The 26,033-nt window shown below is 47.9% G+C and overlaps 1 protein-coding gene across 9 annotated transcripts in view; it reads right to left on the bottom strand.

The window, feature by feature from the left end:
• The window catches only part of CSGALNACT1 (chondroitin sulfate N-acetylgalactosaminyltransferase 1), a 327,407-nt gene that overhangs the window by 35,994 nt on the left and 265,380 nt on the right, over positions 1–26,033 (bottom strand). For all 9 annotated transcript variants that reach the window (XM_060086122.1, XM_060086117.1, XM_060086116.1 and 6 more), the window contains one exon: positions 6,904–7,120. In XM_060086122.1, coding sequence (XP_059942105.1) covers positions 6,904–7,120 — 217 coding nt within the window. The remainder of the gene's footprint in view (positions 1–6,903; positions 7,121–26,033) is intronic.

Here is a 26,033-nt window from a genome sequence, read left to right as displayed (position 1 = left end):
CCGTCCAAGAAGACATATTTGTTATAATTCTTAGCCATTTCGGTCTTGTCTAGCTGAATACTTAGCACACTGATACTGAAGTGGGAAATAAAAAACCTAACAACCAGCATCAGAGGTGAAAGGGACTCATGTGGACCAGTACTCTGATGTTATAGAAGATGCTAAAGCCCAGATGTGTGAAGTGACTTGTAAAAGTCCTCAGCCAAATGGTGTCAGAGCAAAGGTTGTTTACATTTTAAAGGAGATGCAGTGGGAGAATAATGCTTTAAATAACCTCAAGTGGTGATCACTGCAACCATGTACCCAAAATAGTGGAAAATGGCAAAAATCTTGCCACCAACAAATGGCCAAAAAAAGAGATACAATCTGCCATAAACGTCACAAAGAGGAGGCCAAGGAAAGAAATGGAAGAGTCCACGGTAGCCTCATGGTTCCAGCTCCACAAGTGCTGCAGAAGAGGGGCTGGAGGTGTGCAGCAGCTGAGAAGGCTGGCGGTCAGGGGCCCCGGCTCCGTGGTGAGGTCTCCATGCAGGGACGGCTGCAGCGGGGTATCTGGCCCCTCCACATCGCGTGGGAAGTGGCGAAGGAAGCAGGGCCAACCTAATGATGCTCGGTGAACTAACCCCCGCAAAGAGGCAGGTGCAGCAGGACCAGAGGGGAAAGGGCATTGCATTAAGTCAAGATCCTTCGTAAGAGCAGGAAGAGGAGCCGGGGCGAGGGGCACTGACGGCCAGACCCCTCCCCGCCCCCCCAGCAAACACAGGGCCAAAACCTCATCTTTTTTCCCCATGTTTACCTGTGGGAGTGGAAAGAGCTGAAAACAACCGGTGGGTAAAGATGAGAGAGGAAAACGAATGAGGGCCTCGGATGTTTTAGCCTCAGCCCTTAACAGAGGCCCCTGCTGGGAGCCAAAGGATCTTCCCTCTGCCGTTTAGGACAGAGGTCCACCCACAACCAGGTAGAGTGCGGCTGGTACCACCACACGCCCGCCCCAAGGCCCGGAGGGGCTGCAGGAATCTGGAGCCTCTAAGAAAGGTGCACAAAGGTCAGCTGAGCTGTCTCCTCCTTCATCTGCTCTTCCAGACCACGAAGAATGTGAGGAGAACACAAAACACAGCCGGGAGTGCGACACAGCCCTCAGTCAGGGTGGGGGACAGCCGAGGACAACCCACCACTACAACGTCAGAGCGGCAGAAAGCACGCCGCACGCAAGAGGGACGAAGACAAACAGCAGAGAGTCACATCTGAAGGACAACAGCAAAGTTAAAGGAAGAAAGAGAGGGCATTCAGAAAGCAAGAGTGTTCAAACCACGAACGAAAAACATAGTCTGAGACAAACTGTAACTCTAATTGAAGAAAACGTCTTACAAATGTTTCACACTTTCTTAATAAAAATGTGAATTCAATAAAAAAAGTTCAAAGAGGAAATGATAAAAATAACAGATTATGATTAAGAAGCACATTCTGTGCTCAGAAAAATAACGTGATAACCAAAAGAAACAGAAGTAAATTAGAAACAGCAAGGTACAGAATAGAGGTATCTGAAAATCAAATTACTCATATAAAGGAAAGGCTTACGTGAAAGCAGATAAAAGACGAATGCATTAAAAACTAGAGAGAAGCTAGTAAGTGGAGAAAACCTATGGAATGCACAACTGGGTCTGAGAAGCAGAGAAATCGAACCCAAAGCAGGAGAAGTACTCAAAATTAGAACACCAGAAAAAGTTCCCTGAAATGAAAGAATCCACAAAACAAACAAGGAAACTGAATTACAGGAGAGACAACAACAGGCACTGAGCTGAGAGAGACATATCCTGATTAAGTGATCACGGTTCACAGCAAAGGAAGGCGTTCTTCCGTCATTTTCAAGAGAGACAAAATAAAGCTGTCCTAACACTTCTCCACAGTATCATCAGATGCAGAAGAACCTCTACAAGGTCCTAAGGAAAGAAAGTGTATCCAAGAGTTTTAAGCCCAGCCACGTCATCCTTAAACTGTGCAGATAACAAGCAGACATTCTATTCTCAAGCACTCATGACCCTTCTTGAAGAAATGTCTTGACCATGAAATCCAGACAACCCAAACCTCAGGAATGAAGAAGCCACTGTTGGAGGACAGCTGATGAATGCACTAAATCCACTTAACACACAGGAGCTGTGGTTACAACGCAAAGTGTAAGGGCTGCAAACCCTGATGAGGTAAAAATGATAGAGCAGTGATTTATGTCATAGAGTGTTCTGCCTATGTTTTCCTCTAAGAGTTTGATAGTGTCTGGCCTTACGTTTAGGTCTTTAATCCATTTTGAGTTTATTTTCGTGTATGGTGTTAGGGAGTGTTCTAATTTCATACTTTTACATGTACCTGTCCAGTTTTCCCAGCACCACTTATTGAAGAGGCTGTCTTTTCTCCACTGTATATTCTTGCCTCCTTTATCAAAGATAAGGTGACCATATGTGTGTGGGTTTATCTCTGGGCTTTCTATCCTGTTCCATTGATCTATATTTCTGTTTTTATGCCAGTACCATACTGTCTTGATCACTGTAGCTTTATAATATAGTCTGAAGTCAGGGAGCCTGATTCCTCCAGCTCCATTTTTCTTTCTCAAGCTTGCTTTGGCTATTCAGGATCTTTTGTGTTTCCATACAAATTGTGAAATTTTTTGTTCTAGTTCTGTGAAAAATGCCAGTGGTAGTTTGATAGGGATTGCATTAAGTCTGTAGATTGCTTTGGGTAGTAGAGTCATTTTCACAATGTTGAAACTAAAAATAGAACTACCATACGACCCAGCAATCCCACTACTGGGCATATACCCTGAGAAAACCATAATTCAAAAAGAGTCATGTATGAAAATGTTCACTGCAGCTCTATTTACAATAGCCAGGACATGGAAGCAACCTAAGTGTCCATCAACAGATGAATGGATAAAGAAGATGTGGCACATATATACAATGGAATATTACTCGGCCATAAAAGAAACGAAATCGAGTTATGTGTAGTGAGGTAGATGGACCTAGAGTCTGTCATACAGAGTGAAGTAAGTCAGAAAGAGAAAAACAAATACCGTATGCTAACACATATATATGGAATCTAAGGAAAAAAAAAAAGGTCATGAAGAACCTAGGGGCAAGACGGGAATAAAGACACAGAACTAATAGAGAATGGACTTGAGGATATGGGGAGGGGGAAGGGTAAGCTGTGACAAAGTGAGAGAGAGGCATGGACATATATACACTACCAAATGTAAAATAGATAGCTAGTGGGAAGCAGCTGCATAGCACAAGGGGATCAGCTCGGTGCTTTGTGACCACCTAGAGGGGTGGGATAGGGAGGGTGGGAGGGAGGGAGACGCAAGAGGGAAGAGATATGGGAACATATGTATATGTATAACTGATTCACTTTGTTATAAAGCAGAAACTAACACACCACTGTAAAGCAATTATACTCCAATAAAGATGTTAAAAAAATGTACTTTAAAGGAAAAAAAAATGATAGAGCAAATGGGGAGATGGGACCAGGAGAGCAAGAAAATATAACTGTGCTGCTCTCCTCTTCTTATTATAATTTTTCAACCAATGTAGTCTAAAACTAAAATATGAGGTAAAAATACATAATGATTCCAATATGTTCTGGTTTGTAAAGTCACTCTTTTAATTTTAGAGGGATCTTTTATAGCACAGAAACATTTTCTCAAAGATCAGCAATTTCTTCTGTTATACTTCAGATTCTCTTCTATAAATTTAAGTAAAGTAAAATTTAATTCTTTAATTAAAAATAGAACATATAGCATGTCTCATGCTTAATTACATTTCAAGCATGTCATTTTTCTATCTGTGTATATGCAAAGAAAGTTGCCCAGAATGTTCAATTAATGTTAAAAATGGCTAATTTAGGGAAGCAGGGCCAGAAGTGAATTTTTAAATAATTTACTCCTGGTTGTGTTCTACTGTTTAAACATCTCATAATAGCCACGTGTCACTTTTATAAACTTAAAGTCAGGTTTAAATTATAAAAGCAAAAAATATATATTTTGTTGAATTTTTAAAGAAAACATTAAAAAAATGCTAACTATATAAAAATTTACAAAATACAAAAATTTATAAAACGGAGAGAATCCAAAAGAAGGAAATAAAGATCACTCATAGTTCCATATTCAGTGCCAACCACAGTTAACAGTTTCCACTCCTGGGATGGACAGGACTTCATAAAGACAACATCAAATATTGAATAATTAGCCCCTTATATTTTCTCCCAATACTCATATGGTCAATTTAACGGCATTTAAATATTTAATTGACCAGAGTTTACTTTGGGTTTTGGTGTGAAGTCAGAATTAAATCTTTTCTGCTGTTTGGTTAGTTGTCCTAAAGCCACGCTCTGAACAATCCATTCTCTGCTAGCCAACTTGAAATGCCACCTTTACCAAGTTCTGACCTGGAATTAAATACCCCAGGCTTGAGTACCCTCTATCATCCCAATTTTTCAGAGACCTCAATGTGCTCGGAAGCCCCTGGTCCACAGAGCAGACTCCCCTGTCAGCCTCTGCTCAAGCGCCTTCCATCTGGGAAGCCTTTCTTGGCCCACTGTCCTGGTCTCTATTTCTATCTCTGTGGGACTAAGATTCTTCTCTCCATGAAGCCAGGTTCCTCTTATCCCTCCATCTGGTCCAGTGTCCGGTGCACACACAGGCCCTCCTTGTCCCCAAGGAACCAGTCTCCCTGACCACCCTCTCCTGCCCACGTGCTACAATGGGCATCTGAACAGTGACAGGCAAGAGAAAGGACCCCTGGATTTTTGTTTTTAAAACATTAACTAGAATGTCATTCATTTCACCACTTCCACTTTGGAGACTTGTAAAGTTTTTACTTTTTTCAACGATATTTCCCTTCCAATTTTATTCCTACTGTTAATTACTTGCCATCCTTGTGACACTAAGGCAATAATCAGTCATAATAATTAGTCCTATGCACCCAAGAGAATCCTTCTTCCAGGCTCCGGAGTCCTGCAAGGAGGACTTGGCTATCCCCTGAGCAGACAGCCCTCCGGTGGGGGCACCATCTCGCCAAGCTCAGCTCTCTAGCGACCAGCCTGTGTGCTAAAGGGCCCTGCCCCAGGCTCCAGGCAGCTTCCTGGCCGAGGGAACTTTCTATACACTTGTCCTGGGAACAGGCACATCAGCCGCTGGGAGTCAGGGTTTGCCTCCAGGCCTGGTACCCAGCCCTGGGTCCGTCCTCCCAGGATGGATGCTTCATTGGCCAGTGCACTCGGCCGGTCCAAAGAGAAGGCAGAGAGGGACACAGACCCACCCAGGGGGGCTTAAGGGAGCCACAGCCACACAGACACTTCAGTGCCGGAGCCAGAGGGGCGTTGCCGACAGTCGTGGGATCGTGCGCCGGGGTGTTCTCCAAACTGGTGGGGTGTGGGTGTGGGAAGATCAGCCCAGCCAGCTCCGCAGGACGTCAAGCTGAAGGCCCAGCTCCCAAACCCGGAGAAGACAAAGGCAGCCATTGCTTCAAAGGCCACAACTAGACCCACTGGGTAGAAATTACAGGGAGGCAGACTTCAGGTACAAGTAACAGCGAGCTTTCTACCCGGAGCTGCAGCCCGCCCTGGCACGCACGTGCACACACCACACACACACACCACACACACACAGCCGCATCAGGAGTGCCCCAAGGGATTCTGAACTCGCGGAAGACCAGGCCAGAGGGCCCCCCAAAGACTCTTGGGTTCTGACCTTAAAATGTAGCTAGAAAAGGGTTACTCTTTTTAGTTGGAGAAGATGTATTAAGGACCTATTTACAAAGCTTAATCATAGGGTGTAAGGAGGACAGGGGGATGAGAGCAATAGCCCCTCCTAGTGACCGCAGAGCTGTTATCATCTCCAGGCCTGAATATGCTAGTGGAGAAGGTTCTGGAAGCTGGAATGAGACCATCTTGAGGGAAGGGCCATCTTGAGAGGAGCTGTCACCTTTGCTTGAAGGACACATTCAGACTGAGGTTACAAGACAGAAAGGGACACAGATATCTAAGTGCTGGGCTTCATTTACTCCCATCTCTGAAGCCTGGCCAGAAACGGGTTACTCTTCAAATGTGTTCATTATCCAGAATTTTGAGAAGCATCAACTACACACTTATACCGAGCCTTACCGGCTTTTAATAAAGTGAATTTAATGATAAAAGATTAAAAATAAGTTTGATCTTCCAATATTTATCATTAGGCACACATGACGTTCTATCTTTAAAATAAGCTGGCTAAGTCAGCTAGCAGATTGACCTCAAGCAGCGTGTGAGTGTCGTCCACAAGAGTGTAAGATCCGACACCACATCGTCAGGAGCTTGAAGACACGTGTAAAAACTACACACCGCATCAGAACACAAAACCTGCTTAAATCTTCTTGAGTAGCTACAAAAATGAGTGCCGGGAGACTTCTCGGCATAATTTTACATGTAATCTCCAAGGAAACACAGGTTAAAATAAAAAAGCCTCTGACTGAATGCATTCCAGTCGCTGCCAGGGCAGGACACCAAAGGAAGCCAGGCTGCAGCCAAGCACACAGGTCCACGGCCATGCGGGTGCCGGCCTTTTGGAGGCTGGGAGGGGCCCAGTCCAGTGAGGGGACAGCATGGCCTTGTGGTCCCCCAACTGCAGTCAGAATGGAACCCAGCAGGCGTGACCCTACAGATCCTGATGAAAACCCAATCCTCCTAAACTTCACTTCTGAAGGTATATCCGCTTATCTGGCAGCTTTCTAATTGCTTTAGGGAAAGGCAGATACAACAATAAACTTTACAGGAAGAAAATAGAGTCGAATAGGGAGAGACAGGGGCCTTCGCGCTGGGCAGGAACCAGGGAGGGATGGGACGCGCCATCAGCGTTTCACACACACGTGCTGACAGGCTCACCTGAAATTCTGCATGAACTGCCGGAACTTGTCCACTCTCCTGGCCAATGGGACGATGACATTGACCAGCGTGCCGGCCATGTTCAAATCCTCCTTCTTCACCTTCATGATGGGGCCAAACGGTCGGAACAAGACAAGGCGTCTGAACTCGTGCTTGTGGTCCCCCCGGAACGTGAGCTCGTACAAAGTGCCTTTATCCTTTTCTGTGCGGTAGATCCCTGTTAACAGACACAAGGAGAGACGTTCTAAAAATTCACCATGGCTGCTGAGTGTTTTTAATAGCCAGGAGCTATAGCACAAAATGCCTCACGTTAAAAAATTAAGATGAAATCTCCACACCTAATACTTATTAGAAAACTCAAAATGCTCCCACTTAAATCGCAAAAGAAATGAAAATGCCATCAATTTAAAAATCGGTTATGAAGACCTCAAAAAAACACACGGCAAAAAGTTTGTAACGTTGTAATTCAAAAAGAGTCAGGTACCACAATGTTCATTGCAGCTCTATTTACAATGGCCAGGTCATGGAAACAGTGTAAATGCCCATTGACAGAGGAATGGATAAAGAAGATGTGGCACATATATACAATGGAATAGTACTCAGCCATAAAAAGAAATGAAATTGAGTTATTTGTAGTGAGGTGGATAGACCTAGAGTCTGTCACACAGGGTGAAATAAGTCAGAAAGAGAAAAACAAATACCATATGCTAACACATATATATGGAATCTAAGAAAGAAAAAAAAAGGTCATGAAGAAACTAGGGATAAGACGGGAAGAAAGACACAGACCTAGTAGAGAATGGACTTGAGGATATGGGGAGGGGGAAGGGTAAGCTGTGACAAAGTGAGAGAGTGGCATGGACATATATACACTACCAAACGTAGAATAGATAGCTAGTGGGAAGCAGCCGCATAGCACAGGGAGATCAGCTCGGTGCTTTGTGACCACCTAGAGGGGTGGGATAGGGAGGGTGGGAGGGAGGGAGACGCAAGAGGGAGGGGATATGGGGACATATGTATATGTATAGCTGATTCACTTTGTTATACAGCAGAAACTAACACACCATTGTAAAGCAATTATACTCCAATAAAGATGTTAAAAAAAAGTTTGTAACATTGGATACAAAGCTGCATTTATACTATTCAGAGGCATTTAAAAAAGGACTGTAAGGAAATACGTCAAAATAAGACTGGCTATGCTGTGGAGCAGGGTTATGTTTTTTTTCTTTTCTGCTATTTATCTACATTTCTGCAATATGATAAGATACATACTTTAATATTATATTTAATTTAAGAAGTGTGTTAAAACGATCTCTGAGAAACGACAGCCATTTCAGATGAAGTGACCAAAGTGGTCCATGCGGGGCACTGGGAGCCACTCGGTCCGCTCCCATGGGTCATGTGGCCCCTTGGAAGCTTCCGGAAGCACTAAAGCAGACGGCATGTACAGTACCAGCACAGCGGCAGGTGCACGTCTTACGTAACTTCCCCTCTGGGAAGCGGCACAGCCAGTGCCGCAGAGCCAGCCTACTTGGGGCGACAATGGGCCCCCCAAGTGTCGCCGTCACTGGAACTCCACCATCTCATTGCTGGGCGGACGGTGTGACCCAGCATTTCGCTCAACCATGGGATGAGGCTCCGCAGGCCTGACCAGACGGAACTTCCCCACCTTGCGAGCCAACCATCCCCTGGGGCCTAAGTTCCACACCTCCCTGTGTCACTGGGCTTGTGGGTGTTTTCCTACCGGCAGAAAAACCCATCCAGTTCGACAAGTCACCAGAGAAGCGTCCTCGTCTCTCTTCTCTTGACTGGCCAGGTTTTTCCTTCCTCCTCCTCCCTTCCTCTGAGCCCCTACTTTGGCTGGGACGCACCCTGGGCTCTGAGTAGCTACAAAGGCGACTCCACAGAAGGCATCCTCCTGGGCTCGCCGGTTTCCAGGCCTCTCCGAGCCCCTCTCTTTTCATCCTCACCCCCCGTCTCCTCTCTTCTGTGGGGACCACAGGTCTGCTGCACAAACGGCTCTGTTCTTCACCTTCCAGGAGCTGTTCACCCCACACCCCCGGCTCTGTGGCCTCTCTGATCTCCCTCCAGGGCCGCAGAGAGGAGCCTGGGCTGCGAATCTTCCAGGGGGTCTCACCTCCCACCGCCCAGAGGTTCGCACGCACAGCCCGACGCCGGTGGCTCAGGGACTCGAGGACCTGGGCACAGGGTTACGAGGATGGGGCGGAGCTCCCCCCTGAAGCCCCCTGGGCTCCCCAGTGCAGGTCGGGGAAGCTGAGAGAAGGTCTGCCGAGCTCCTGCTGGGACGGGGTCCCAGCATCCCCACCGGGACCACCCATGGGAGAAGGGAGGGGCACTTCTCACGAGGCTCGGAGGATGCCTCTGAAAAAGTGAAGTGGTTCCATTCGAAGCCTGTTCACCCTTTCAGGCAACTGGTCCTCGCAGAGGACACAGGCTCTTCCCACCTCTGCTGCCCAGAGCAGCTGGGCAGCCACCAGCTCCCAGGGGCCCAGGTGAGGTGGGGCTGAGTCAGGAAGCAGTCGGCTCAGTTAACAGCATCTCTGCTAGACGGAAACACAGCTGTGAGCCAGGGCCGGCAAGTACCCCTGCTCTCCACGGCAACCCCCGCGCAAGGCTGCTACAGCTGAACCTGTAGATGACAAGTATGCGGGCCGGGATGGCTTCTCAGAATTGGAGTCCTTTTCTTTCTCAACACCAGGGTCAGAATCATTAACTTTTTAAAATCTACATCCACAGATTTGAAGATGCAGGTATGCCCCTGTCTCAAGAGATGGGCGTCCATTTATAAAGAACCAGAGAACGTAGCAGTTCTTATTAATAATGATCCTACAACCATGCCTATGGGGAGCGGCACCAGCATCCCGGGGGACAGGAGCAGCCTGCGTTCCTGGTTCCCGGACACACCCTCCCCCCACCCCTGCGGGGCCACCAGGGGCCAGCAGACCAGCCTGACCTCACCCACAACTCCAGCTGCTTTGTCGGCATCACCTGCAACCTGTGCCTTGAAACAGCTCTTACATCAACAACTTTTTAGCCTATTTCCCCCTACTCTGCCTAATTCAATTCATTATGTCTTACAAACCTGATTTTAGATCCCTTAATCCCATCTATTTTAAATAAGTTACTTAAAGCTCTCTTGCAGCCTGTGTCCACCAAAACCCAGCCCCAGCCCTCGTCCACCACACCCACAGGTACATCCCCCCACCCCAGTCTCCTTGTGACATAAGGACAGAGCCCGCGCCTCCTGGAAACCTTCAGGGGTGGAAACTCGGACAGTCTCCCTCTGAGAGAAAGGGAGCAAGAGCACCGCGGCGGGATGGGGTTTTCAGCCAACGAGCTGCATGCACAATGGCAAAGGCAAAGCAAGCTGGTCACGCGAATACCCCCCTGGTAATATTCTATAGGGCAGTATCATTCTTATCCATTATGCAAATTAAAGACCAAAATAAGGACTGGGCTTCCCTGGTGGCGCAGTGGTTGAGAGTCTGCCTGCCGATGCAGGGGACACAGGTTCGTGCCCTGGTCCGGGAAGATCCCACATGCCGTGGAGCAGCTGGGCCCGTGAGCCACGGCCACTGAGCCTGCGCGTCCGGAGCCTGTGCCCCGCAACGGGAGAGGCCACAACAGTGAGAGGCCCGCGTACCGCAAAAAAAGAAAAAAAAAAAAAGTTAAACACAGAATTATAATCTGACCCAGCCATTCCACTTCTGGGTGTGCACCCAAAAGAGCTGAAAACAGAGACTTGAACAGACACTTGTACACACATGTTCACAGCAGCATCATTCACAGCAGCCAAACGTGGCAACAACTCAAACCTCCACGAACAGGTGACTGGAGGGACAAAGCGTGGTCTATACATGCAATGGAATATTACTCAGCCTTAAAAAGGAATGACATTCAGACACATGCTACAGCATGGATGGACCCGAAAACATGAGCTAACTGGAGTCAGCTAGACAGAAAAGGACAGAGACTGTATGACCCCCCTTGTACGAGGAGTCTAAAGTAGTCAAATTCACAGAGACAGGCAGTAGACTGGGGCTCACCAGCGGCTGGGGCAGGGGGAGGGGACTTAGTGTTTAATGGGCACGGAGTTTCAGTCCGACATAATGAAAATGTTCTAGAAATGTGTGGGGATGACAGTTACACACAATGTGAGTGTGCTTAATGCCAATGAACTGTACACCTAAAAATGGTTAAAATAGGGAATTCCCTGGTGGTCCAGTGGTTAGGACTCCGTGCTGTCACCGCGGAGGGCACGGGTTCAATCCTTGGTTGAGGAATTAAGATCCCATAAGCTGCACACTGTGGCCAAAAAAACAAAAAAAAAGCTTAAAGTGGTGAATTTTACGTTATGTGTATTTTACCACAATAACTGCTGTCCTGTGAAAAGGCCTGGCACTTTCTCAAGACACAGGTCCCCACCGGTCCCCCCTCACCCCTTCTAAACAGGACTCTCCTCCCGTGGGAAGATTCCCAGACTTTCTCAATCCCAAGTGATTGCTCGCTCCTCCAGACACATGGATCTGTGAGCTTAAACACCTCTGTGTGGAGCTGCTCTCCTGGCCCGTGACGCACGTGCCCCTGGACATGGCCTAGTCCAGCCTCTCATTTTACGGACGAGCTGCACACTGAGACCCAGGGAAGCTGTTCCTCCCTCGAGGTCGCCTTCCGTACCCAACACGAACCCCTCAGAGCCAAGGAAGAAGCAGCAGTGTCTGAGAAGTCAGACAAACGACATAAGGTCTGTGGTAAAAACCACGGTTCATAGCTCCTTTACCCTCGGATACCCTTACAGGCCCCCTTGGAGCTTTTATCTTTCTTTTACACATAGCTCTAACAGCTGCTAAATAACAATTATCTGAGTTCAGAGTCTACGACACATTAAAAGTAGTAAATTTTGAAAAGGGGGGGGATTTTCATGACAAAAAAATATTTCCAGAAAAAGGAGAGTATAGGCGGAAAGAAAAGGTGTAACAGGCAGAAATGCTGACAGTACTAAGTAGTGACAGGTCACCTCCTAACAGCAAGGGGGAGACAGAATGTTATTATTTTTTTTTAATTTAACAGAAATGTCTGGGATCATCTAATAAAAAGAAAAAAAAATACTCCACCCATGTAAACTGCCTTTGAAGACATCACTGTAGGAGCCTAATCTCCTTAGTCTGTTGAGAAAGAGAAACTGGGACATACCTGAGAAAGATTTTATTTCACAACGGTAATTTTCTACCTTTGCGGTGCTTCAGTTATCTAGGGAATTCCACTTAGATGAAACGTCTCACTCTCAGGCCACGTGGGATAACAAGACATCATCACAGTGCCATCTGTTGGCAGCTCTATTTTCTTAGGGAAAGTAGCAGACATTTGACATTTGCGAAAGACTGCCGTGAATCCCCAAATGCTCAGAGACTACAATGTAAATAATTCTCCCCATGAAAACAGTAAAAAGTAACCACTTTACAGCTTTCCTCCTCTGCCAGGTTATGGGACGCCTGCACACACCTTGTTTCTCCTGCATCACAGGGCATCAGCTCACAGCCGCTTCTGTACTCGTCCTGACTCAGGTTCATCACCATTAACTTTCACTAAACATTTCTTTTGATAAGAAACGTCTGCACCGACTGATGTCCTTGCTGAAACAATTCATGAATCCCCTTTTTTATTCCTATTTATTGCATTTGTTCATGCTGTAGATCCATGCAGACAAACTCAACACTTGGTTCTTTTTTTTTCTTTAATTATTTTTCTTTATTTATTTTTGGCTGTGTTGGGTCTTTGCTGTTGCGCGCAGGCGTTCTCTAAGTTGTGGCGAGCAGGGGCTACTCTTCATTGTGGTGCGCAGGCTTCTCATTGCGGTGGCTTCTCTTGTGGAGCACGGGCTCCAACACTTCGTTCTTAATCCGTCAAGAATTTCTAAGAACCTCACTTACTGAGGGCTCCTCCTTACTTCATCACTGATACTGGCAGTTGACTTTCTTTTCAGAGCCATCTTTTCCCCACAAAGCTACAGATCAACTCCATGAAGACAATCATGTACCTGATACTAAGTGGGAAGCGAAGTGTTATGATCCCAGCGCAGCAGTGGGCTGGGCTCCTCGCCAGGTGTACCACCAGCCACGCACAATTCATAGTCACATGACATGGTTATTTTTACTCTTATTGATTTTCCTTATGGGTATCATTCACCATGGACTGTGTTCTCCATTAGAGATATAAAGAGGGTTGTGATAAAAATTAAAAAAAAAAAAAACTGTGGGGACTTCCCTGGTGGCACAGTGGTTAAGAATCCACCTGCCAATGCAGGGGACACGAGTTCGAGCCCTGGTCCGGGAAGATCCCACATGCCACGGAGCAACTAAGCCTGTGCGCCACAACTACCGAGCCCGCGTGCCGCAACTACTGAAGCCCGCGTACCTAGAGCCCGTGTTCCACAACAAGAGAAGCCACCGCAATGAGAAGCCCGCGTGCCACAACGAAGAGCAGCCCCCGCTCGCTGCAACCAGAGAAAGCCCACATGCAGCAGTGAAGACCCAATGCAGCCAAAAATAAATTAAAGATTAAAAAAGAAAAATCACTGTGCTCTCAGAATTCACGTTCTAGAGAGAAGGCAGAAAGGTAAACCGAAGAGGCAGGGAGCAGAAAGGAGGGCGTCTCCACCTGCTGAGGGTGTGGACAGGCTGATAGACGCTACTTCACCAGAACTGGAGACTGGGCGTTTGCCAAGACTTCAAAATCAGAGAGAACATTCCACAGAAAGATAACAAAGATACTGAACAAACAAAACCAACTTGTTATGTTTGGCAAACCTGCAGCAGTTCAGCCAGGCTGGGGCACAAGAGGCAGGGGCAGGAGGTGACGCTAGACAGTGGGGTAGGGCACAGCACGCTGGCCACCAGGGCCTCCTAGGGGGCAAACCCTCCCCGCGCTCGGGGGAGAGGCGAAGGGGCGTTAGTGCCTTCGGTGTGGATGGAGGACAGGGGGTGAGATCAGAGCACTGAGGGAAGAAGCCCTGTGACTCAGCAGGAAGCTGAGCCAGCGTCAGCGAGAGGAGGGCAAGTGGCAAAGGCTGGAGAGAACCGGTTAGAGGTGAGAGGGCAGGCGGGGGGAGTGAGCTGCAGGTGAGGCGAGGCCTATGAGCTCAAGTCTGAAATGCTGCCTTGAGGAGCTTGTGTCTGACGCTCAGCAGACGGGCCCTTTGCAGAGTGAGATGCCCCAGCGTTTGGGGGGCTGCGGAAGTGTGGAGAGTGAGAAGAGGGGCCCCGGAGGCAGGTGCTGCGTAGCCAGCAGGGAGGCTGCCAGGTCAGGCGCAGGACGGGGCGGCAGGGAGCTCACGGTGGGCCAGGGCAGCTCAGCGCCCGCTGCTGCGTCAAGGTCAAGTAAGATGAGGACGGGGCAAGCCCACCGGATGGCAAGCGGCCCAACGGTGGCCCCGGCCATGACGTTCCCGGAAGCGACAGGGTCTGGAGCGAATCTGAAAGAGGGTGAGAGGTCGAGTCGGGGGAGTGAGCTAGGTGAGGAAGGCATCTTGCTTCTGTGTCTTGGAAGTTGTCAAGCTCCTTCCTGCGCCAGGACCTTTGCCCTTTCCTCCGCCTCTGCCTGGGATGCCTCCCCAGGCTGGGCACCGCCGGATCCTTTCCCTCTTGTAGGTCTCGACCCAGATGCACCTCTTGCACGGGGCCGTCTCCCGTCCCCTCGGTCCCCTCTTCCACGCGCCCTGTTCTAGCGCCGTCGCCGCCCGTTACCTGAGGGTGTTCACCCTCCTCGCCCCTGTGCCCCCCCATAGCTGAGCTCCACGGGAGCCAGAGCTCTGTTTCTGCGGCACAGAAGGCGGGTGGGGTGGAGAGGTGCTGGGTGAGGAGGGGCGGACCCAGCAGAGTGGCAGCCGGAGGAACTCAGAGGCCTGGGAAGTCCTTCAAGTCCTGCATGAGGACTTGAAAAGCAGGAGAAAGAACAAGTGCGTCACGCGCTGAGAGGAAGGAGCCAACAGAAACAGGTCACGAGGACACACGGACGGAAGGAGGGGTGCGGTGGGGCCCCACCCAGGGAAGGACCAGGTCTGGGACCGAGAGGGGGCAACCTACCCCCCAGCACGGGGCAGGAGGCCAGCGGGGTGCGGGCCACGCAGGGGTGGGACGAGGAGCTCAAGGAAGCACGAGGACGAACGTCCAGTTTCTCCTGCAGCAGGAGGAAGGCCGGGCTGAGAATGGGGCTTATAGGGGCGGCCCGGGCTGCAGGGCGAGAGGGGTCCACAGCCGGGCACGAGGGCGCAGGGGGCCCCCGTGAGCCCCGACAGAGCACGTACACGAGGGGACTGTCCCCGGCAGCTGGAGGAGCAGGGCGAGGACGGGGAGACAGGACTTGCGGACCCAGGCCGGCTCTGCAGGACACACGTGCAGGGCCAGGGCGTCGGCACCGCCAAGAAAGTGGCCGAGGGCACTCACCGGGGTCCGGCCGAGGGTGCGGGGGAGAGCCGAAGGCAATGCGGGATCGGAGCGGGGGGACGTCGGGCCAAGTGAGCATCCGCAGCTCGGGGGCCGAGGTCAGAAGTGACAGCGGAGTCACGGGAAAAGGCTCCTGAGGACGTTTAGGTTTCGTGGAAAAGTGGGCTCCCGGGGAGGCCAGGCTTCCACACTAGCAGGACAGACCACAGCCCCACCGTCTCCTCTCCACCCGAGCTCTCACTCTGCGGGGACGGGGTCTCAGGGGATGCACCCCTCTCCTCCCTCTAGGGAACCAACGTGGAAGCCACACAGAGCGATGCTGCCGGACTGAGCAGAGTCTGAGGGGCCTGGAGCGGGGACCAGGCAGGGGGTCTCAAGGCTCCAGAGCAAACCTGGGGACAGGAAGTCAGACGCTGTTATAACGCTTCCCACCAGCTGCGGACTGCACGTCCAGGATGTGGGAGAAGCAGCAACTCAAGATACAGCAGCAGCAAGGCGCAGGGGTTAAGGGTCAGAGAGCAGGGCACGTGTGACCTCGCCGTTCTTCTGGGGACCGTGAGCTATGTGTACACGACTACTCGTCCAGCTCACCCCGAAGCAGAGGCCACGCAGCCCAAACAGCTGTGCCTGCTCGTGGCTGCTCAGACCATGTTCACAAATATGACCTCGATGCGAAGGAGGCTTCCAGAGGGTCCGCCCTTTACCACGTCCTTTTACAGACGGGAGAATGGAGGCCTTTCCAGAAGGCAAGTGAGTAACCTGTTCCACGTTACGAATGACACACTGCTCACAGGGTGACAGGCAGAACGGCTGTGAACCCAAGAGCCTGTCATGCTCAAGCTTTTAAAGGTCAATCAACCTCACCATCAAAAGGATGTTTACAAGTCTTCTTTCTTTTCTGTTCTTTCTTTCTTTTTGAGATTGACTTTTGAGAAGAGAAAAACATCAATAAAGATACTTCAGAAAGATAATAACTGTCCAAAGTATATCAGAAAAGTCAGTCTCAAGACTCACTTTTGAAGATTGAGATAACATATTATGGATTGATTCCCTGATACCACTTTCCTCATCTTTAAGAAACGGGATCAATAAAAATACAGCCCTGGGCTTCCCTGGTGGCGCAGTGGTTGAGAGTCTGCCTGCCGATGCACAGGACATGGGTTCGTGCCCCCATCCGGGCAGAACCCACATGCTGCGGAGCGGCTAGGCCCGTGAGCCATGGCCGCTGAGCCTGCGCATCCGGAGCCTGTGCCCCACAACAGGAGAGGCCACAACAGTGAGAGGACCACTTGCCGAAAAAAAAAAAAAAAATCCCTATTTCTTTATACGGATGTTGTGAAGATTAAATAAATTAACACATGTAAACATGCCTGGTACCCAGGAAACACTTAGTGATGTCAGCAGTGGTAATAACGATAATGAAGTCATTACTATTATTATCAATACTATGACATCCTGCCCCTTTGCCCCATTCGTTGTCGACTGCATCACTGCTCTCAGTCGGATGGGTCTGGGCTTGGGCCAGCCCTCCTCTTGCTGTGCTATATATCAACACAATGGCATCAAATATGCTTGGAAGCTGGATCCAATAACTCATTCTTTTAAGTCACTGTGGACCCAGAGACCAGGATTCTTTATTTTTTTTAATTTTATTTTTTTATTGGAATATAGTTGATTTACAGTGTTGTGATAGTTTTGGGTGTACAGCTAAGTGATTCAGTTATATATATATATATATATATATATATATATATATATATATATATATACACATACATATATTCTTTTTCAGAATTTTTTCCTTTATAGGTTATTATAAAATATTGCGTATAGTTCCCTGTGCTATACAGTAGGTCCTTGCTGGTCATCTATTTTACACATAGTCGTGTGTATATGTTAATCCCAACTTCCTAATTTATCCCTCCCCTCCTTTCCAACCTTTGGTAACTGTAAGTTTGTTTTCTATGTCTGTGGGTCTATTTCTGTTTGGTAAATAAGTTCATTTGTATCATTTTTTAGATTCCACTATAAGTGATATCATATGATATTTGTCTTTTTCTCTGTCTGACTTACTTAGCATGATAATCTCTAGGTCCATCCATGTTGCTGCAAATGGCATTATTTCATTCTTTTTTATGGCTGAGTAATATTCCATTGTATATATGTACCACATCTTCCTTATCCATTCATCTGTCGATGGACACTTAGGTTGCTTCCACGTCCTGGCTATTGTAAACAGAGCTGCAATGAACACTGTGGTACATGACTCTTTTTGAATTATGGCTTCCTCAGGGTATATGCCCAGTAGTGGGATTGCTGGGTCGTATGGTAGTTCTATTTTTAGTTTTTTAAGGAACCTTCATACTGTTTTTCCATAGTGGCTGCACCAATTTACATTCCCACCAACAGTGTAGGAGGGTTCCCTTTTCTCCATACCTTCTCCAGCATTTATTATTTGTAGACTTTGTGATGATGGCCATTCTGACTGGTGTGAGGTGATACCTCATTGTAGATTTGATTTGCATTTCTCTAATCATTAGGATGTTGAGCTCTTTTCATGTGCCTTTTGTCCGTCTGTATGAGACCAGGATTCTTGATATTCTGGTAAAAGGCCTGGTGATATACAAACTAGCATATATAAGCTCTGAGTCAAGGTAGATTCTTAGCAATACCGCAACAGAATATTTTTACCCGTTGCTTGAGAAACCCATTTCTAATGTATAATATCAACTGGAATTTTCAAATCACTGACCTGTAGTTATCAGCTACCACAGCCCTTAATCTGACTACACCCCTACACAGAGGTGGTTAGCACCACCCGGCACCGTAGCACCTACACCCCTTCCGTCATCAACACAATTAGAGCAGCCTCCTTCCCGCTGCGGACACATCCAGGCCCTGAGCTGTCCTGACGGTCACTGTGCTTGGCAGCTCCTAAGCCAGAGACCCCGGTCTAACCCTGGCTTCACACTCACTTCCCAACACTTTAAACAAGATAGTTCACGACACCAAGCTCTTACTTCCTGGTCTTAAAAATCAAACCACAGGGTAAGGTCAAAGCATCCATGTCAACTGCTTTGTGCCTCAAGGAATATCCTAAGTTGGACCTCCTGTAAGCATTTATTTTATTTGGCTAACTTATCCAGTTAGTCAGTGGTAAGAATTCATTTTAGCTTTACAGATAGGCTGTAACAATGAACCACTGGATATCTGGGGGAAAGCATGTATGTTTCTGTGGAAGTGCCACAAGACAGATCAACCACAGCAAGCTGAAGAGTAAAAGAATCAGAAGGCCTGGCATACAGGTCACCATTTTCTACCACAACAGACACTGGTTCACCTGCATTTGTCTTTGCTGGTAGGAGCTGGTCAGCCTTAGAAAAGGCAGATTCTTGGGCCCCCCCTACCAGACCTATTAAATTGGGGAACCACTGGTTTACCCCCAAACTGGTACCAACATTAGACAGTAAACACCAGAAGTAGCCATTGCAATAAATAATAATATTCTGAATCGATGGAGCTTTGTTGGGAGGGGGCTGTGATCAGAGGCCCCAGAGCACGACTTGGCCTGTGACCCCCGCTGCTTCCAGGGTCACAGAAAGGGAGAGGAACTGAGGCCACAACAGCCTGGAAAACTAACATGGAAAGAAAGCACTTTTCAGGCCCCGATCCTCTTTTTTTTCTATTTGAACATCTCCTTCCTAACATGAGAAAGTTTGGAGCCATGGCCCAAACGTTAGCAGTATTTTAAATGAAACGTGAATAATGAATCACTTCTTGCAAACACTCTGGGGCCACAGGGGCAGAAGGAAAGGCAAGAGGCTGGTGAGTGAGGGGTCACGCTTCTGTGAACCGTCAACCCAGTCGCTCCTTCGCTCCACAGTCCCGTGATACGCACCTTCCATCACGGTAATGGACTAGAGCCATGAAGATGAATAAGACCCGGGCCTGCCTGGAGAGCACTGTGGTCGGGGGGTGGGGGGCAGCGGTGAGGAGCCCCTGGCTCTGTCCAGGAGACGTGGGGACTGAGTAATGGAGAGGAGGTTGACGTGTCCACGCAGAAAGCTTCAAACATTCCTAAGGCTGGGATTGGGCCAGGTGGGTCCCCAGTCTCCTACACGTGTGAGTCACACCAAGGTCGGACCAGTCATGACCACACAGGTTATTGGTTTTGCTTGGATCCTGGTTTGTGGATTTTCTTTTACTTTTTGACAATCATTCTAGCTAAAATATAACAATCTCGATCCTAAACTGTAAAAAAAGTATGTCCTAATCACCATAACGGGTTGTGAAGAAAACCCCATTGAGATTCGCTTTCTTTTAGAAGAATGAATCCTATGCCACACTTTCTTCCCCATCCTTAGAAACAGACATGGACACACACTTCAGCTTGATCACCAGGGCAACGCACACAGTGAGGAAGTGAACATGCTTCTCCTCTGGGGTGAAGACCACACTAAGAAACAATGGAACACCGACCACTGGGAGCTGCGAAGTCTGTCACCCAACAGGAACATCCCGTTTAGTAAAACAATCTGCTCAGAACGCCGAGCTATGTGTCCGTCACCCCATGAGGTGGCACGTCATAAAGGGACACCTTAGATGAAAGAGCCAGGGACGTTCTTACACAGACACTGCCCCAGGAGAAAGAGACACTGAATTTAATTCCAGTCAACAATTAACTTGCTCTATGACTTTGGACAAAGTCAATTCTCAAAGCTTCAGGTTCTCCAACTGCACAGGACACACAACAAACAGCACATGACTCACTGCGTCCGTGAAATCACAATAAACCTAGCGAAACACATCTTAGGGTTATGAACCTCTAGAGAATTCCTACAGCAACCTTACTCACATAGCCTGAAACAGACCTACTAGTCAAGCATAAAGTAATTCCAGAGTATATCAAAACAAGGTGGTCTGTTAGGCTATGCAGTTTTCAAATGATAGTTAATATAATTTTTTTTTAACTTAGAGAATGTAAAAGAACAGATACCACTTAACCTATCTAGGTGGCAGTACTCCATAAATATTTTTTCTCAAGTATGTCATGACCCCCAAATTATCTGATAAGGTTCCCATCAAGGGAGGGCCCATCCCCTCGAATCTGAGTGGGCTTGTGGCTACTTTGTCCAAGAGAGGACCGTGGAGTGATGTAGCTGCTACTTTGTTTTCTGGAACGTTTTCTCCTGGAGCAAAGACCACCACGGAAGAGGTCAACTACCCCAGGGTCACCAAGCTCCAGGGACCGTCCTGGTGCTCATGTCACCACAGCGCAGCTGCCAGATTTGCAAGGGAAGGTACGTTTGGGTGATTGTCTCCCAAGGGTTGAGTCACCCCAACCTTCCCACCTTCCCAGACGTGGCCCCAGACGAGCTGGAACAGGGACAGTCGTCCCCACTGGCTCCTTTCTGAACTCTGGACCCAGAGAATCTGTCAGTATGTGAAAATGGGGATCAAAAGCCACTAAATTCTAGGATAGTTTGCAATGCAGCAGTAATAATGGAGCAAGAGCAACTGATAAGGGCATGCAGACACGAAAATACACCATGCTGGTCACCACGAGCAGATGCAAACACTGCCAGCCACCGTGACTGCAGTATTACTGACATCCTCCTGTGACGCACAGGGCACATACCAGAGCAGACGGCCACTTGACCTCAGCAAGGAGCTGCACACAGGGAGTCCCCAGATGGGACCAAATATTCCTCAGAAGAATGTTCTGGGTCCACCAAACACATGAACAAATGGGCATTAGCTGAGACGCTAAAACCCCATGCAATTAAGTGTGATCTCAATAAATTTAGCTTAGAAAACTTTTCAAGAGGATGACATCAAACTTTTACTTTGGCCATAAAATCATGCAAATAAACAAAGATCCCTTGGTCAAGTACCCACTGACAGCTGTTGTTAATTTCATCTCTTGGTGAGATCTCTAAAAGAGAATGCACCCTGGTTATGTAAACTGTTAACTTGGGAGACAAACTTTAACACATCATAATTACCTCAAGTCTAAATGGCCTAAACATACCAATTTCAAAAAGGAGATTGGCAGAGTGGATTAATAAAAATGTAACACAACTCCAGCTGTTCACAAGAAACTCACTTCAAATTTGACAAATGACATGGATAAACTGAAAGAAAAAGGGTGGAGAAAGATGTACCATGTAAACATTAATAAAACAGGAGTTTTATTTTTATAAGATAAAGTAGACTTTAGACCAAAGAAAATTCATAGACACAAAGAGGGACATTATAAAATAATAAAGGGATCAATCCACCAGGAAGACATATTGATCCTAAATACATACACACCAAACAACAGAGCCTCAAAATACATAGAGCAAAAACCAATAAAGCTGAAAGGAGAAACAGACAATTCCACAATTATAGTTGGAGACTTCAATCCCCTTGTCAGCAACTAATAGAACTACTAGACATAAAATCATAAAGGATACAGAAGAAAAAAAGGGGGTACAGGGCTTCCCTGGTGGCACAGTGGTTGAGAGTCCGCCTGCCGATGCAGGGAACACGGGTTTGTGCCCCGGTCCGGGAAGATCCCACATGCCGTGGAGCGGCTGGGCCCGTGAGCCATGGCCGCTGAGCCTGCGCGTCCGGAGCCTGTGCTCCGCAACGGGAGAGGCCGCAACAGTGAGAGGCCCTCATACTGCAAAAAAAAAAAAAAAAAAAAAAAAAAAGGGGGGCTACAGAAGATGTGAACAATACAGTCAAGCAACAGGATCTAACTGACATATATAGAAAACTCCACCAAACAATAGCATGATACACATATTTTCCAAGCACCCATGGAACATTCAATAAGACAGACTATATCTTAGGCCATAAACAAACCAACAATCTTAAAAGAAGTGAAATTATACAGAGTGTGTTCTCTGATCATGATGAATTCAAAGTAGAAACCACTAACAGAAAAACAAGGAAATCGCTAAACACTTGGAAATTAAACAACACACTTCTAAATAATCCATGGGTCAAAGAGGGCATCTCAAAGAAAATAAAACAAAGGACATTCAATTAGATAGTTAACTTGCTGTTTAAGGTTGTTAGATATAGAAGAGCTGGTGTTATAGGACATCAACCAAGAGTACTTATTTTGAAATTGATTTTAAGTCATTTTCTTCTGACAGCATTACACAGGTCTGTTATCTGTTAAGCCACCCCTAGTTCACGACAATGAAAGTACGAGTAAGGGCCTGGCACACTGTAGGGGCTCTGTTAATGCCTACTGAATGAATCAGTGCTTGGCTTTCTCTCCGTGGACTGAGAGGCAGGAGGCAGGAGCGCGGACCCCAGGGCCAGGGCACCTGGGCTCAAGTGCCAGCTGTGTAATCCTGGGCAGGCGACTGAAGCCTTCTTTGCCTCTGTGTCCTCACTTGTAAATACGCAGGACTGTAATATAAGACCCGTCTCATGGGTCCTCGTGAGGACTGAAGTACACATAGAGCACTTAATACACAAAATGCTTGAAGCACTCAGTTAAGTGTTACCTAGCGTATTATTTGGGGAGAAGGAAAGGACCAAATGAAGGTCATGTGCTAGTTACAGAGACAAGGTCAAATATATTTCATAATGTTCCACAAAGAGTATCACAACTTCCAGAGACCAGCCCCCAAACGGGCACGGGCTTGAGAACTATTACCTGGGAGGGTGTTCCAGCTCTAGGGCTGGCGATTCCTTCAAGGCAGTGGTTCACAACAGCGGCTGCACACTGGGGTCACCCGGGGAGCTTTAAAAACAGCGATGCCCACACCCCGCCCCTAGAGATCCCGATTTAGCTAGTCTGTAGCGTGCCCTGGATTCCCCAAGAGATTGCAACGTGCAGTCGGGGTTGGAAGGCACTGCTTTAGAGACTATGACGTCAACGCTTCCACAAGCCAGTGATTTCCAAATGGAGCAAGGCCATGGCAGGAGCCGGGGGCTGCACTGCAGAGCAGTTCTAGGAGGTGAGTAAGGACAGGAACGATGCCCCCTCCTCCACCCTGAACCACTCTGACACTTGACTCTAAACTGCACCAGGAAAGGAGCATCCCGGCTGCAGGGGCCTGATGTGGCAGAGGTCTCATCCCTTGGAGGCCTGACTTTCACGTGAACTGGTGTGAACAATCCCGAAACCAAGAAGAGCTTCCCGCCCTCACTGCTTGTCATCCTCCTTAAAATGGCCGTTCAGCACGCTGTGTATCTTCACCGAGTGTGTAATAATAAGGGGCTTGAGAAGCCCCGGGTTTCCCCGTTTTATAAAATCCACTTTAGGTTGCCAGTGTGTGAATGGTGGACATTTCTGTGAGAAGAAATGGAGGGGGAACCCTGGGGGCACAAGGACACCATGAATGCCTGGAGACGGCTTGTCTGATGGTGTTTAGACATGGAATTCAGCATGAAAGCCCCGCAGGGTAAAAGTCTTATGCGTGATGGCTACTATGGGATGTGGGTTGTCATGGTGAGCAGATGCAGTTGGGAAGAGATAGAAAAAAATATCCTTCAGGACAGGGACCCATCTGTAAAACTTGTGCAAAAGTTGTCTTCTGGGCCCAGGGTCCCATCCGTTCCAATAAGAATGGAGGTCATCACAGCTGTCACTGACACAGAATAAGACACCTCAAGGGTCACAGCTATAAAGAAGCTCTTAAAGAAGCAGGCGTGAACTTCCCTGGTGGTGCAGTGCTTAAGAATCCGCCAGCCAATTCAGGGGACACGGGTTTGAGCCCTGGTCCCGGAAGATCCCACGTGCCGCAGAGCAACTAAGCCCATGCGCCACAACTACTGAGCCTGTGCTCTAGAGCCCGCGAGCCACGACTACTGAAGCCTGCGCACGCCTAAAGCCCGTGCGCCGCAACAAGAGAAGCCACCGGAATGAGAAGTCCGCGCACCACAAGAGTAGCCCCCACGAGCCACAACTAGAGAAAGCCCACGCACAGCAATGAAGACCCAATGCAGCCAAAAATAAAACTAAAATAAATAAATAAATATATATATATATATATATATATATATATATAAAAGCAGGTGTGATGTAAACAAAGGCACGACAGATACCTGATAGCAGAGCCTTAAAGAGTAATTCTCAGGACTGCAGGCGTATTTTCTCAAATTCGAGTTATAAATACCTACAGCAGTGCGTATTTCAGTTGCCTCCTTCTCTAATTCCAATTAGGAAACAAGTATATTTTATACAAACCTAGCAAAGAGCAACGATGCTGAAACTTCGTGGTCTGGAGGGTCCAGTGCTGAGAAATAAATGGGTAGGCACTTAGCAGGAGCTCAGGAAACATGTGCGGACAGGGGTGACCTTAGGGGTTGCCATGTAGTCAGGGATGTAACATCATAGGTCTCTACACCCCCAAACTACGGCATAGGGCAACACCCAGGTGGACCTGGGAACCACCCTGGGGAAAGAGAGTGCAAAACTGGGGACACACATGCATTCCTACGGTCAAAATTCATTTCCACGACCTCAACGCCCAGCTCAGGAGCTGGAGCACAGAACGCACTCAGCACACGATGCCATGTGATCATGCCGTGCAGTATGTCACCCAGCACTGATGCCCCAGGAGGAGGTCAGAGTTTAAGTCAACAGACAGGTACCCACCGCGCTTTATGTGCAAAGCTAAAAATTATCAAGGTACAGGATAAAACCATGTTTTCTCTTCCCAAGGGAACTTTTAAACACACCTAGAAGTATTCAAAATAAATTTCTCAGGGTATCACAATGCTGGCAGGAGCAGAAGGGATCTTTCTTCTATTCACTACAGCTGCCTGATAGGGCAGAGGCGGACATCTAGTTCACACATGAGCTCTTTTCCACCCAGCTCTAAGGATCTTATGTCTCTCTCATCTCACACACACACGCACACACACAGCTCAGAACAGCCACTGCTCCATTTCTTTCCTCTCCTTCACTGCTCAGCATCTAGACCATGACTGCCAAACAGAATTTTCTGCGATGATGAAAATGCTCTGAATCTGTGCTGTCAGAAGGCTACTGGAGACTTGAAATGTGGTTAGTGAAAGTGAGAAACTGAATTTTTAATCTGATATCATCTTAACTTTCATTTGAAGTAGCCACCTATGTGAGTGGCCACTGTGCTGGCAGAGAAGTTCCAGATCATGTCCGTGTCCGAGGACTCCATCTCTTCCCCTCCCTTTCCTCCACCCACTGAGACCTTATTCCTGTCCCACCACAACCCCGAAAATGTTCTTGTTGGCCCAGGGCATCGGTGACCTCCTGGGGCAAATCCAGGGATTCTGTGAGTTCCTATCTTGCCCCGCCTCTCACCAGCATCCCACAAGGATGCCCGCTCTCTCCATCAAAAACTGCCTCCTTTCCTTGGCTTTCAAGTTACCAACTTCTCCTGGTTTTCTGCCAACTTCCTTGGCTGTTCCTTTCTAGCCTCCTGCACAGGTGCCCTCCCTCTGCTGGTCACTCAATGTGGGTCTTGGGTGTCCAGACTTCTGGTCTCAGGTATTTCACCAGAGCATCTCACTCCACTCCATAGATCAGATAGACCTCTGTAGCTCCAGACCTGATTTTTGTCTTGAGCTCCAAACCCATATTCCAACAGTCCTGACCATCTCCCCTCACGGGTCCCAGAGACACCTCAAAGTCACCACCAAAGCTGGGCTGACCATCTCCCCTTGCTCTTCCTCTTC

Source organism: Mesoplodon densirostris, chromosome 20 (assembly GCF_025265405.1).
Source record: "Mesoplodon densirostris isolate mMesDen1 chromosome 20, mMesDen1 primary haplotype, whole genome shotgun sequence".
Taxonomy (NCBI): Eukaryota; Metazoa; Chordata; class Mammalia; order Artiodactyla; family Ziphiidae; genus Mesoplodon; species Mesoplodon densirostris.
Note: the sequence above shows the minus strand (reverse complement) of the source record. Positions and strands in the feature narration are given on the sequence as shown.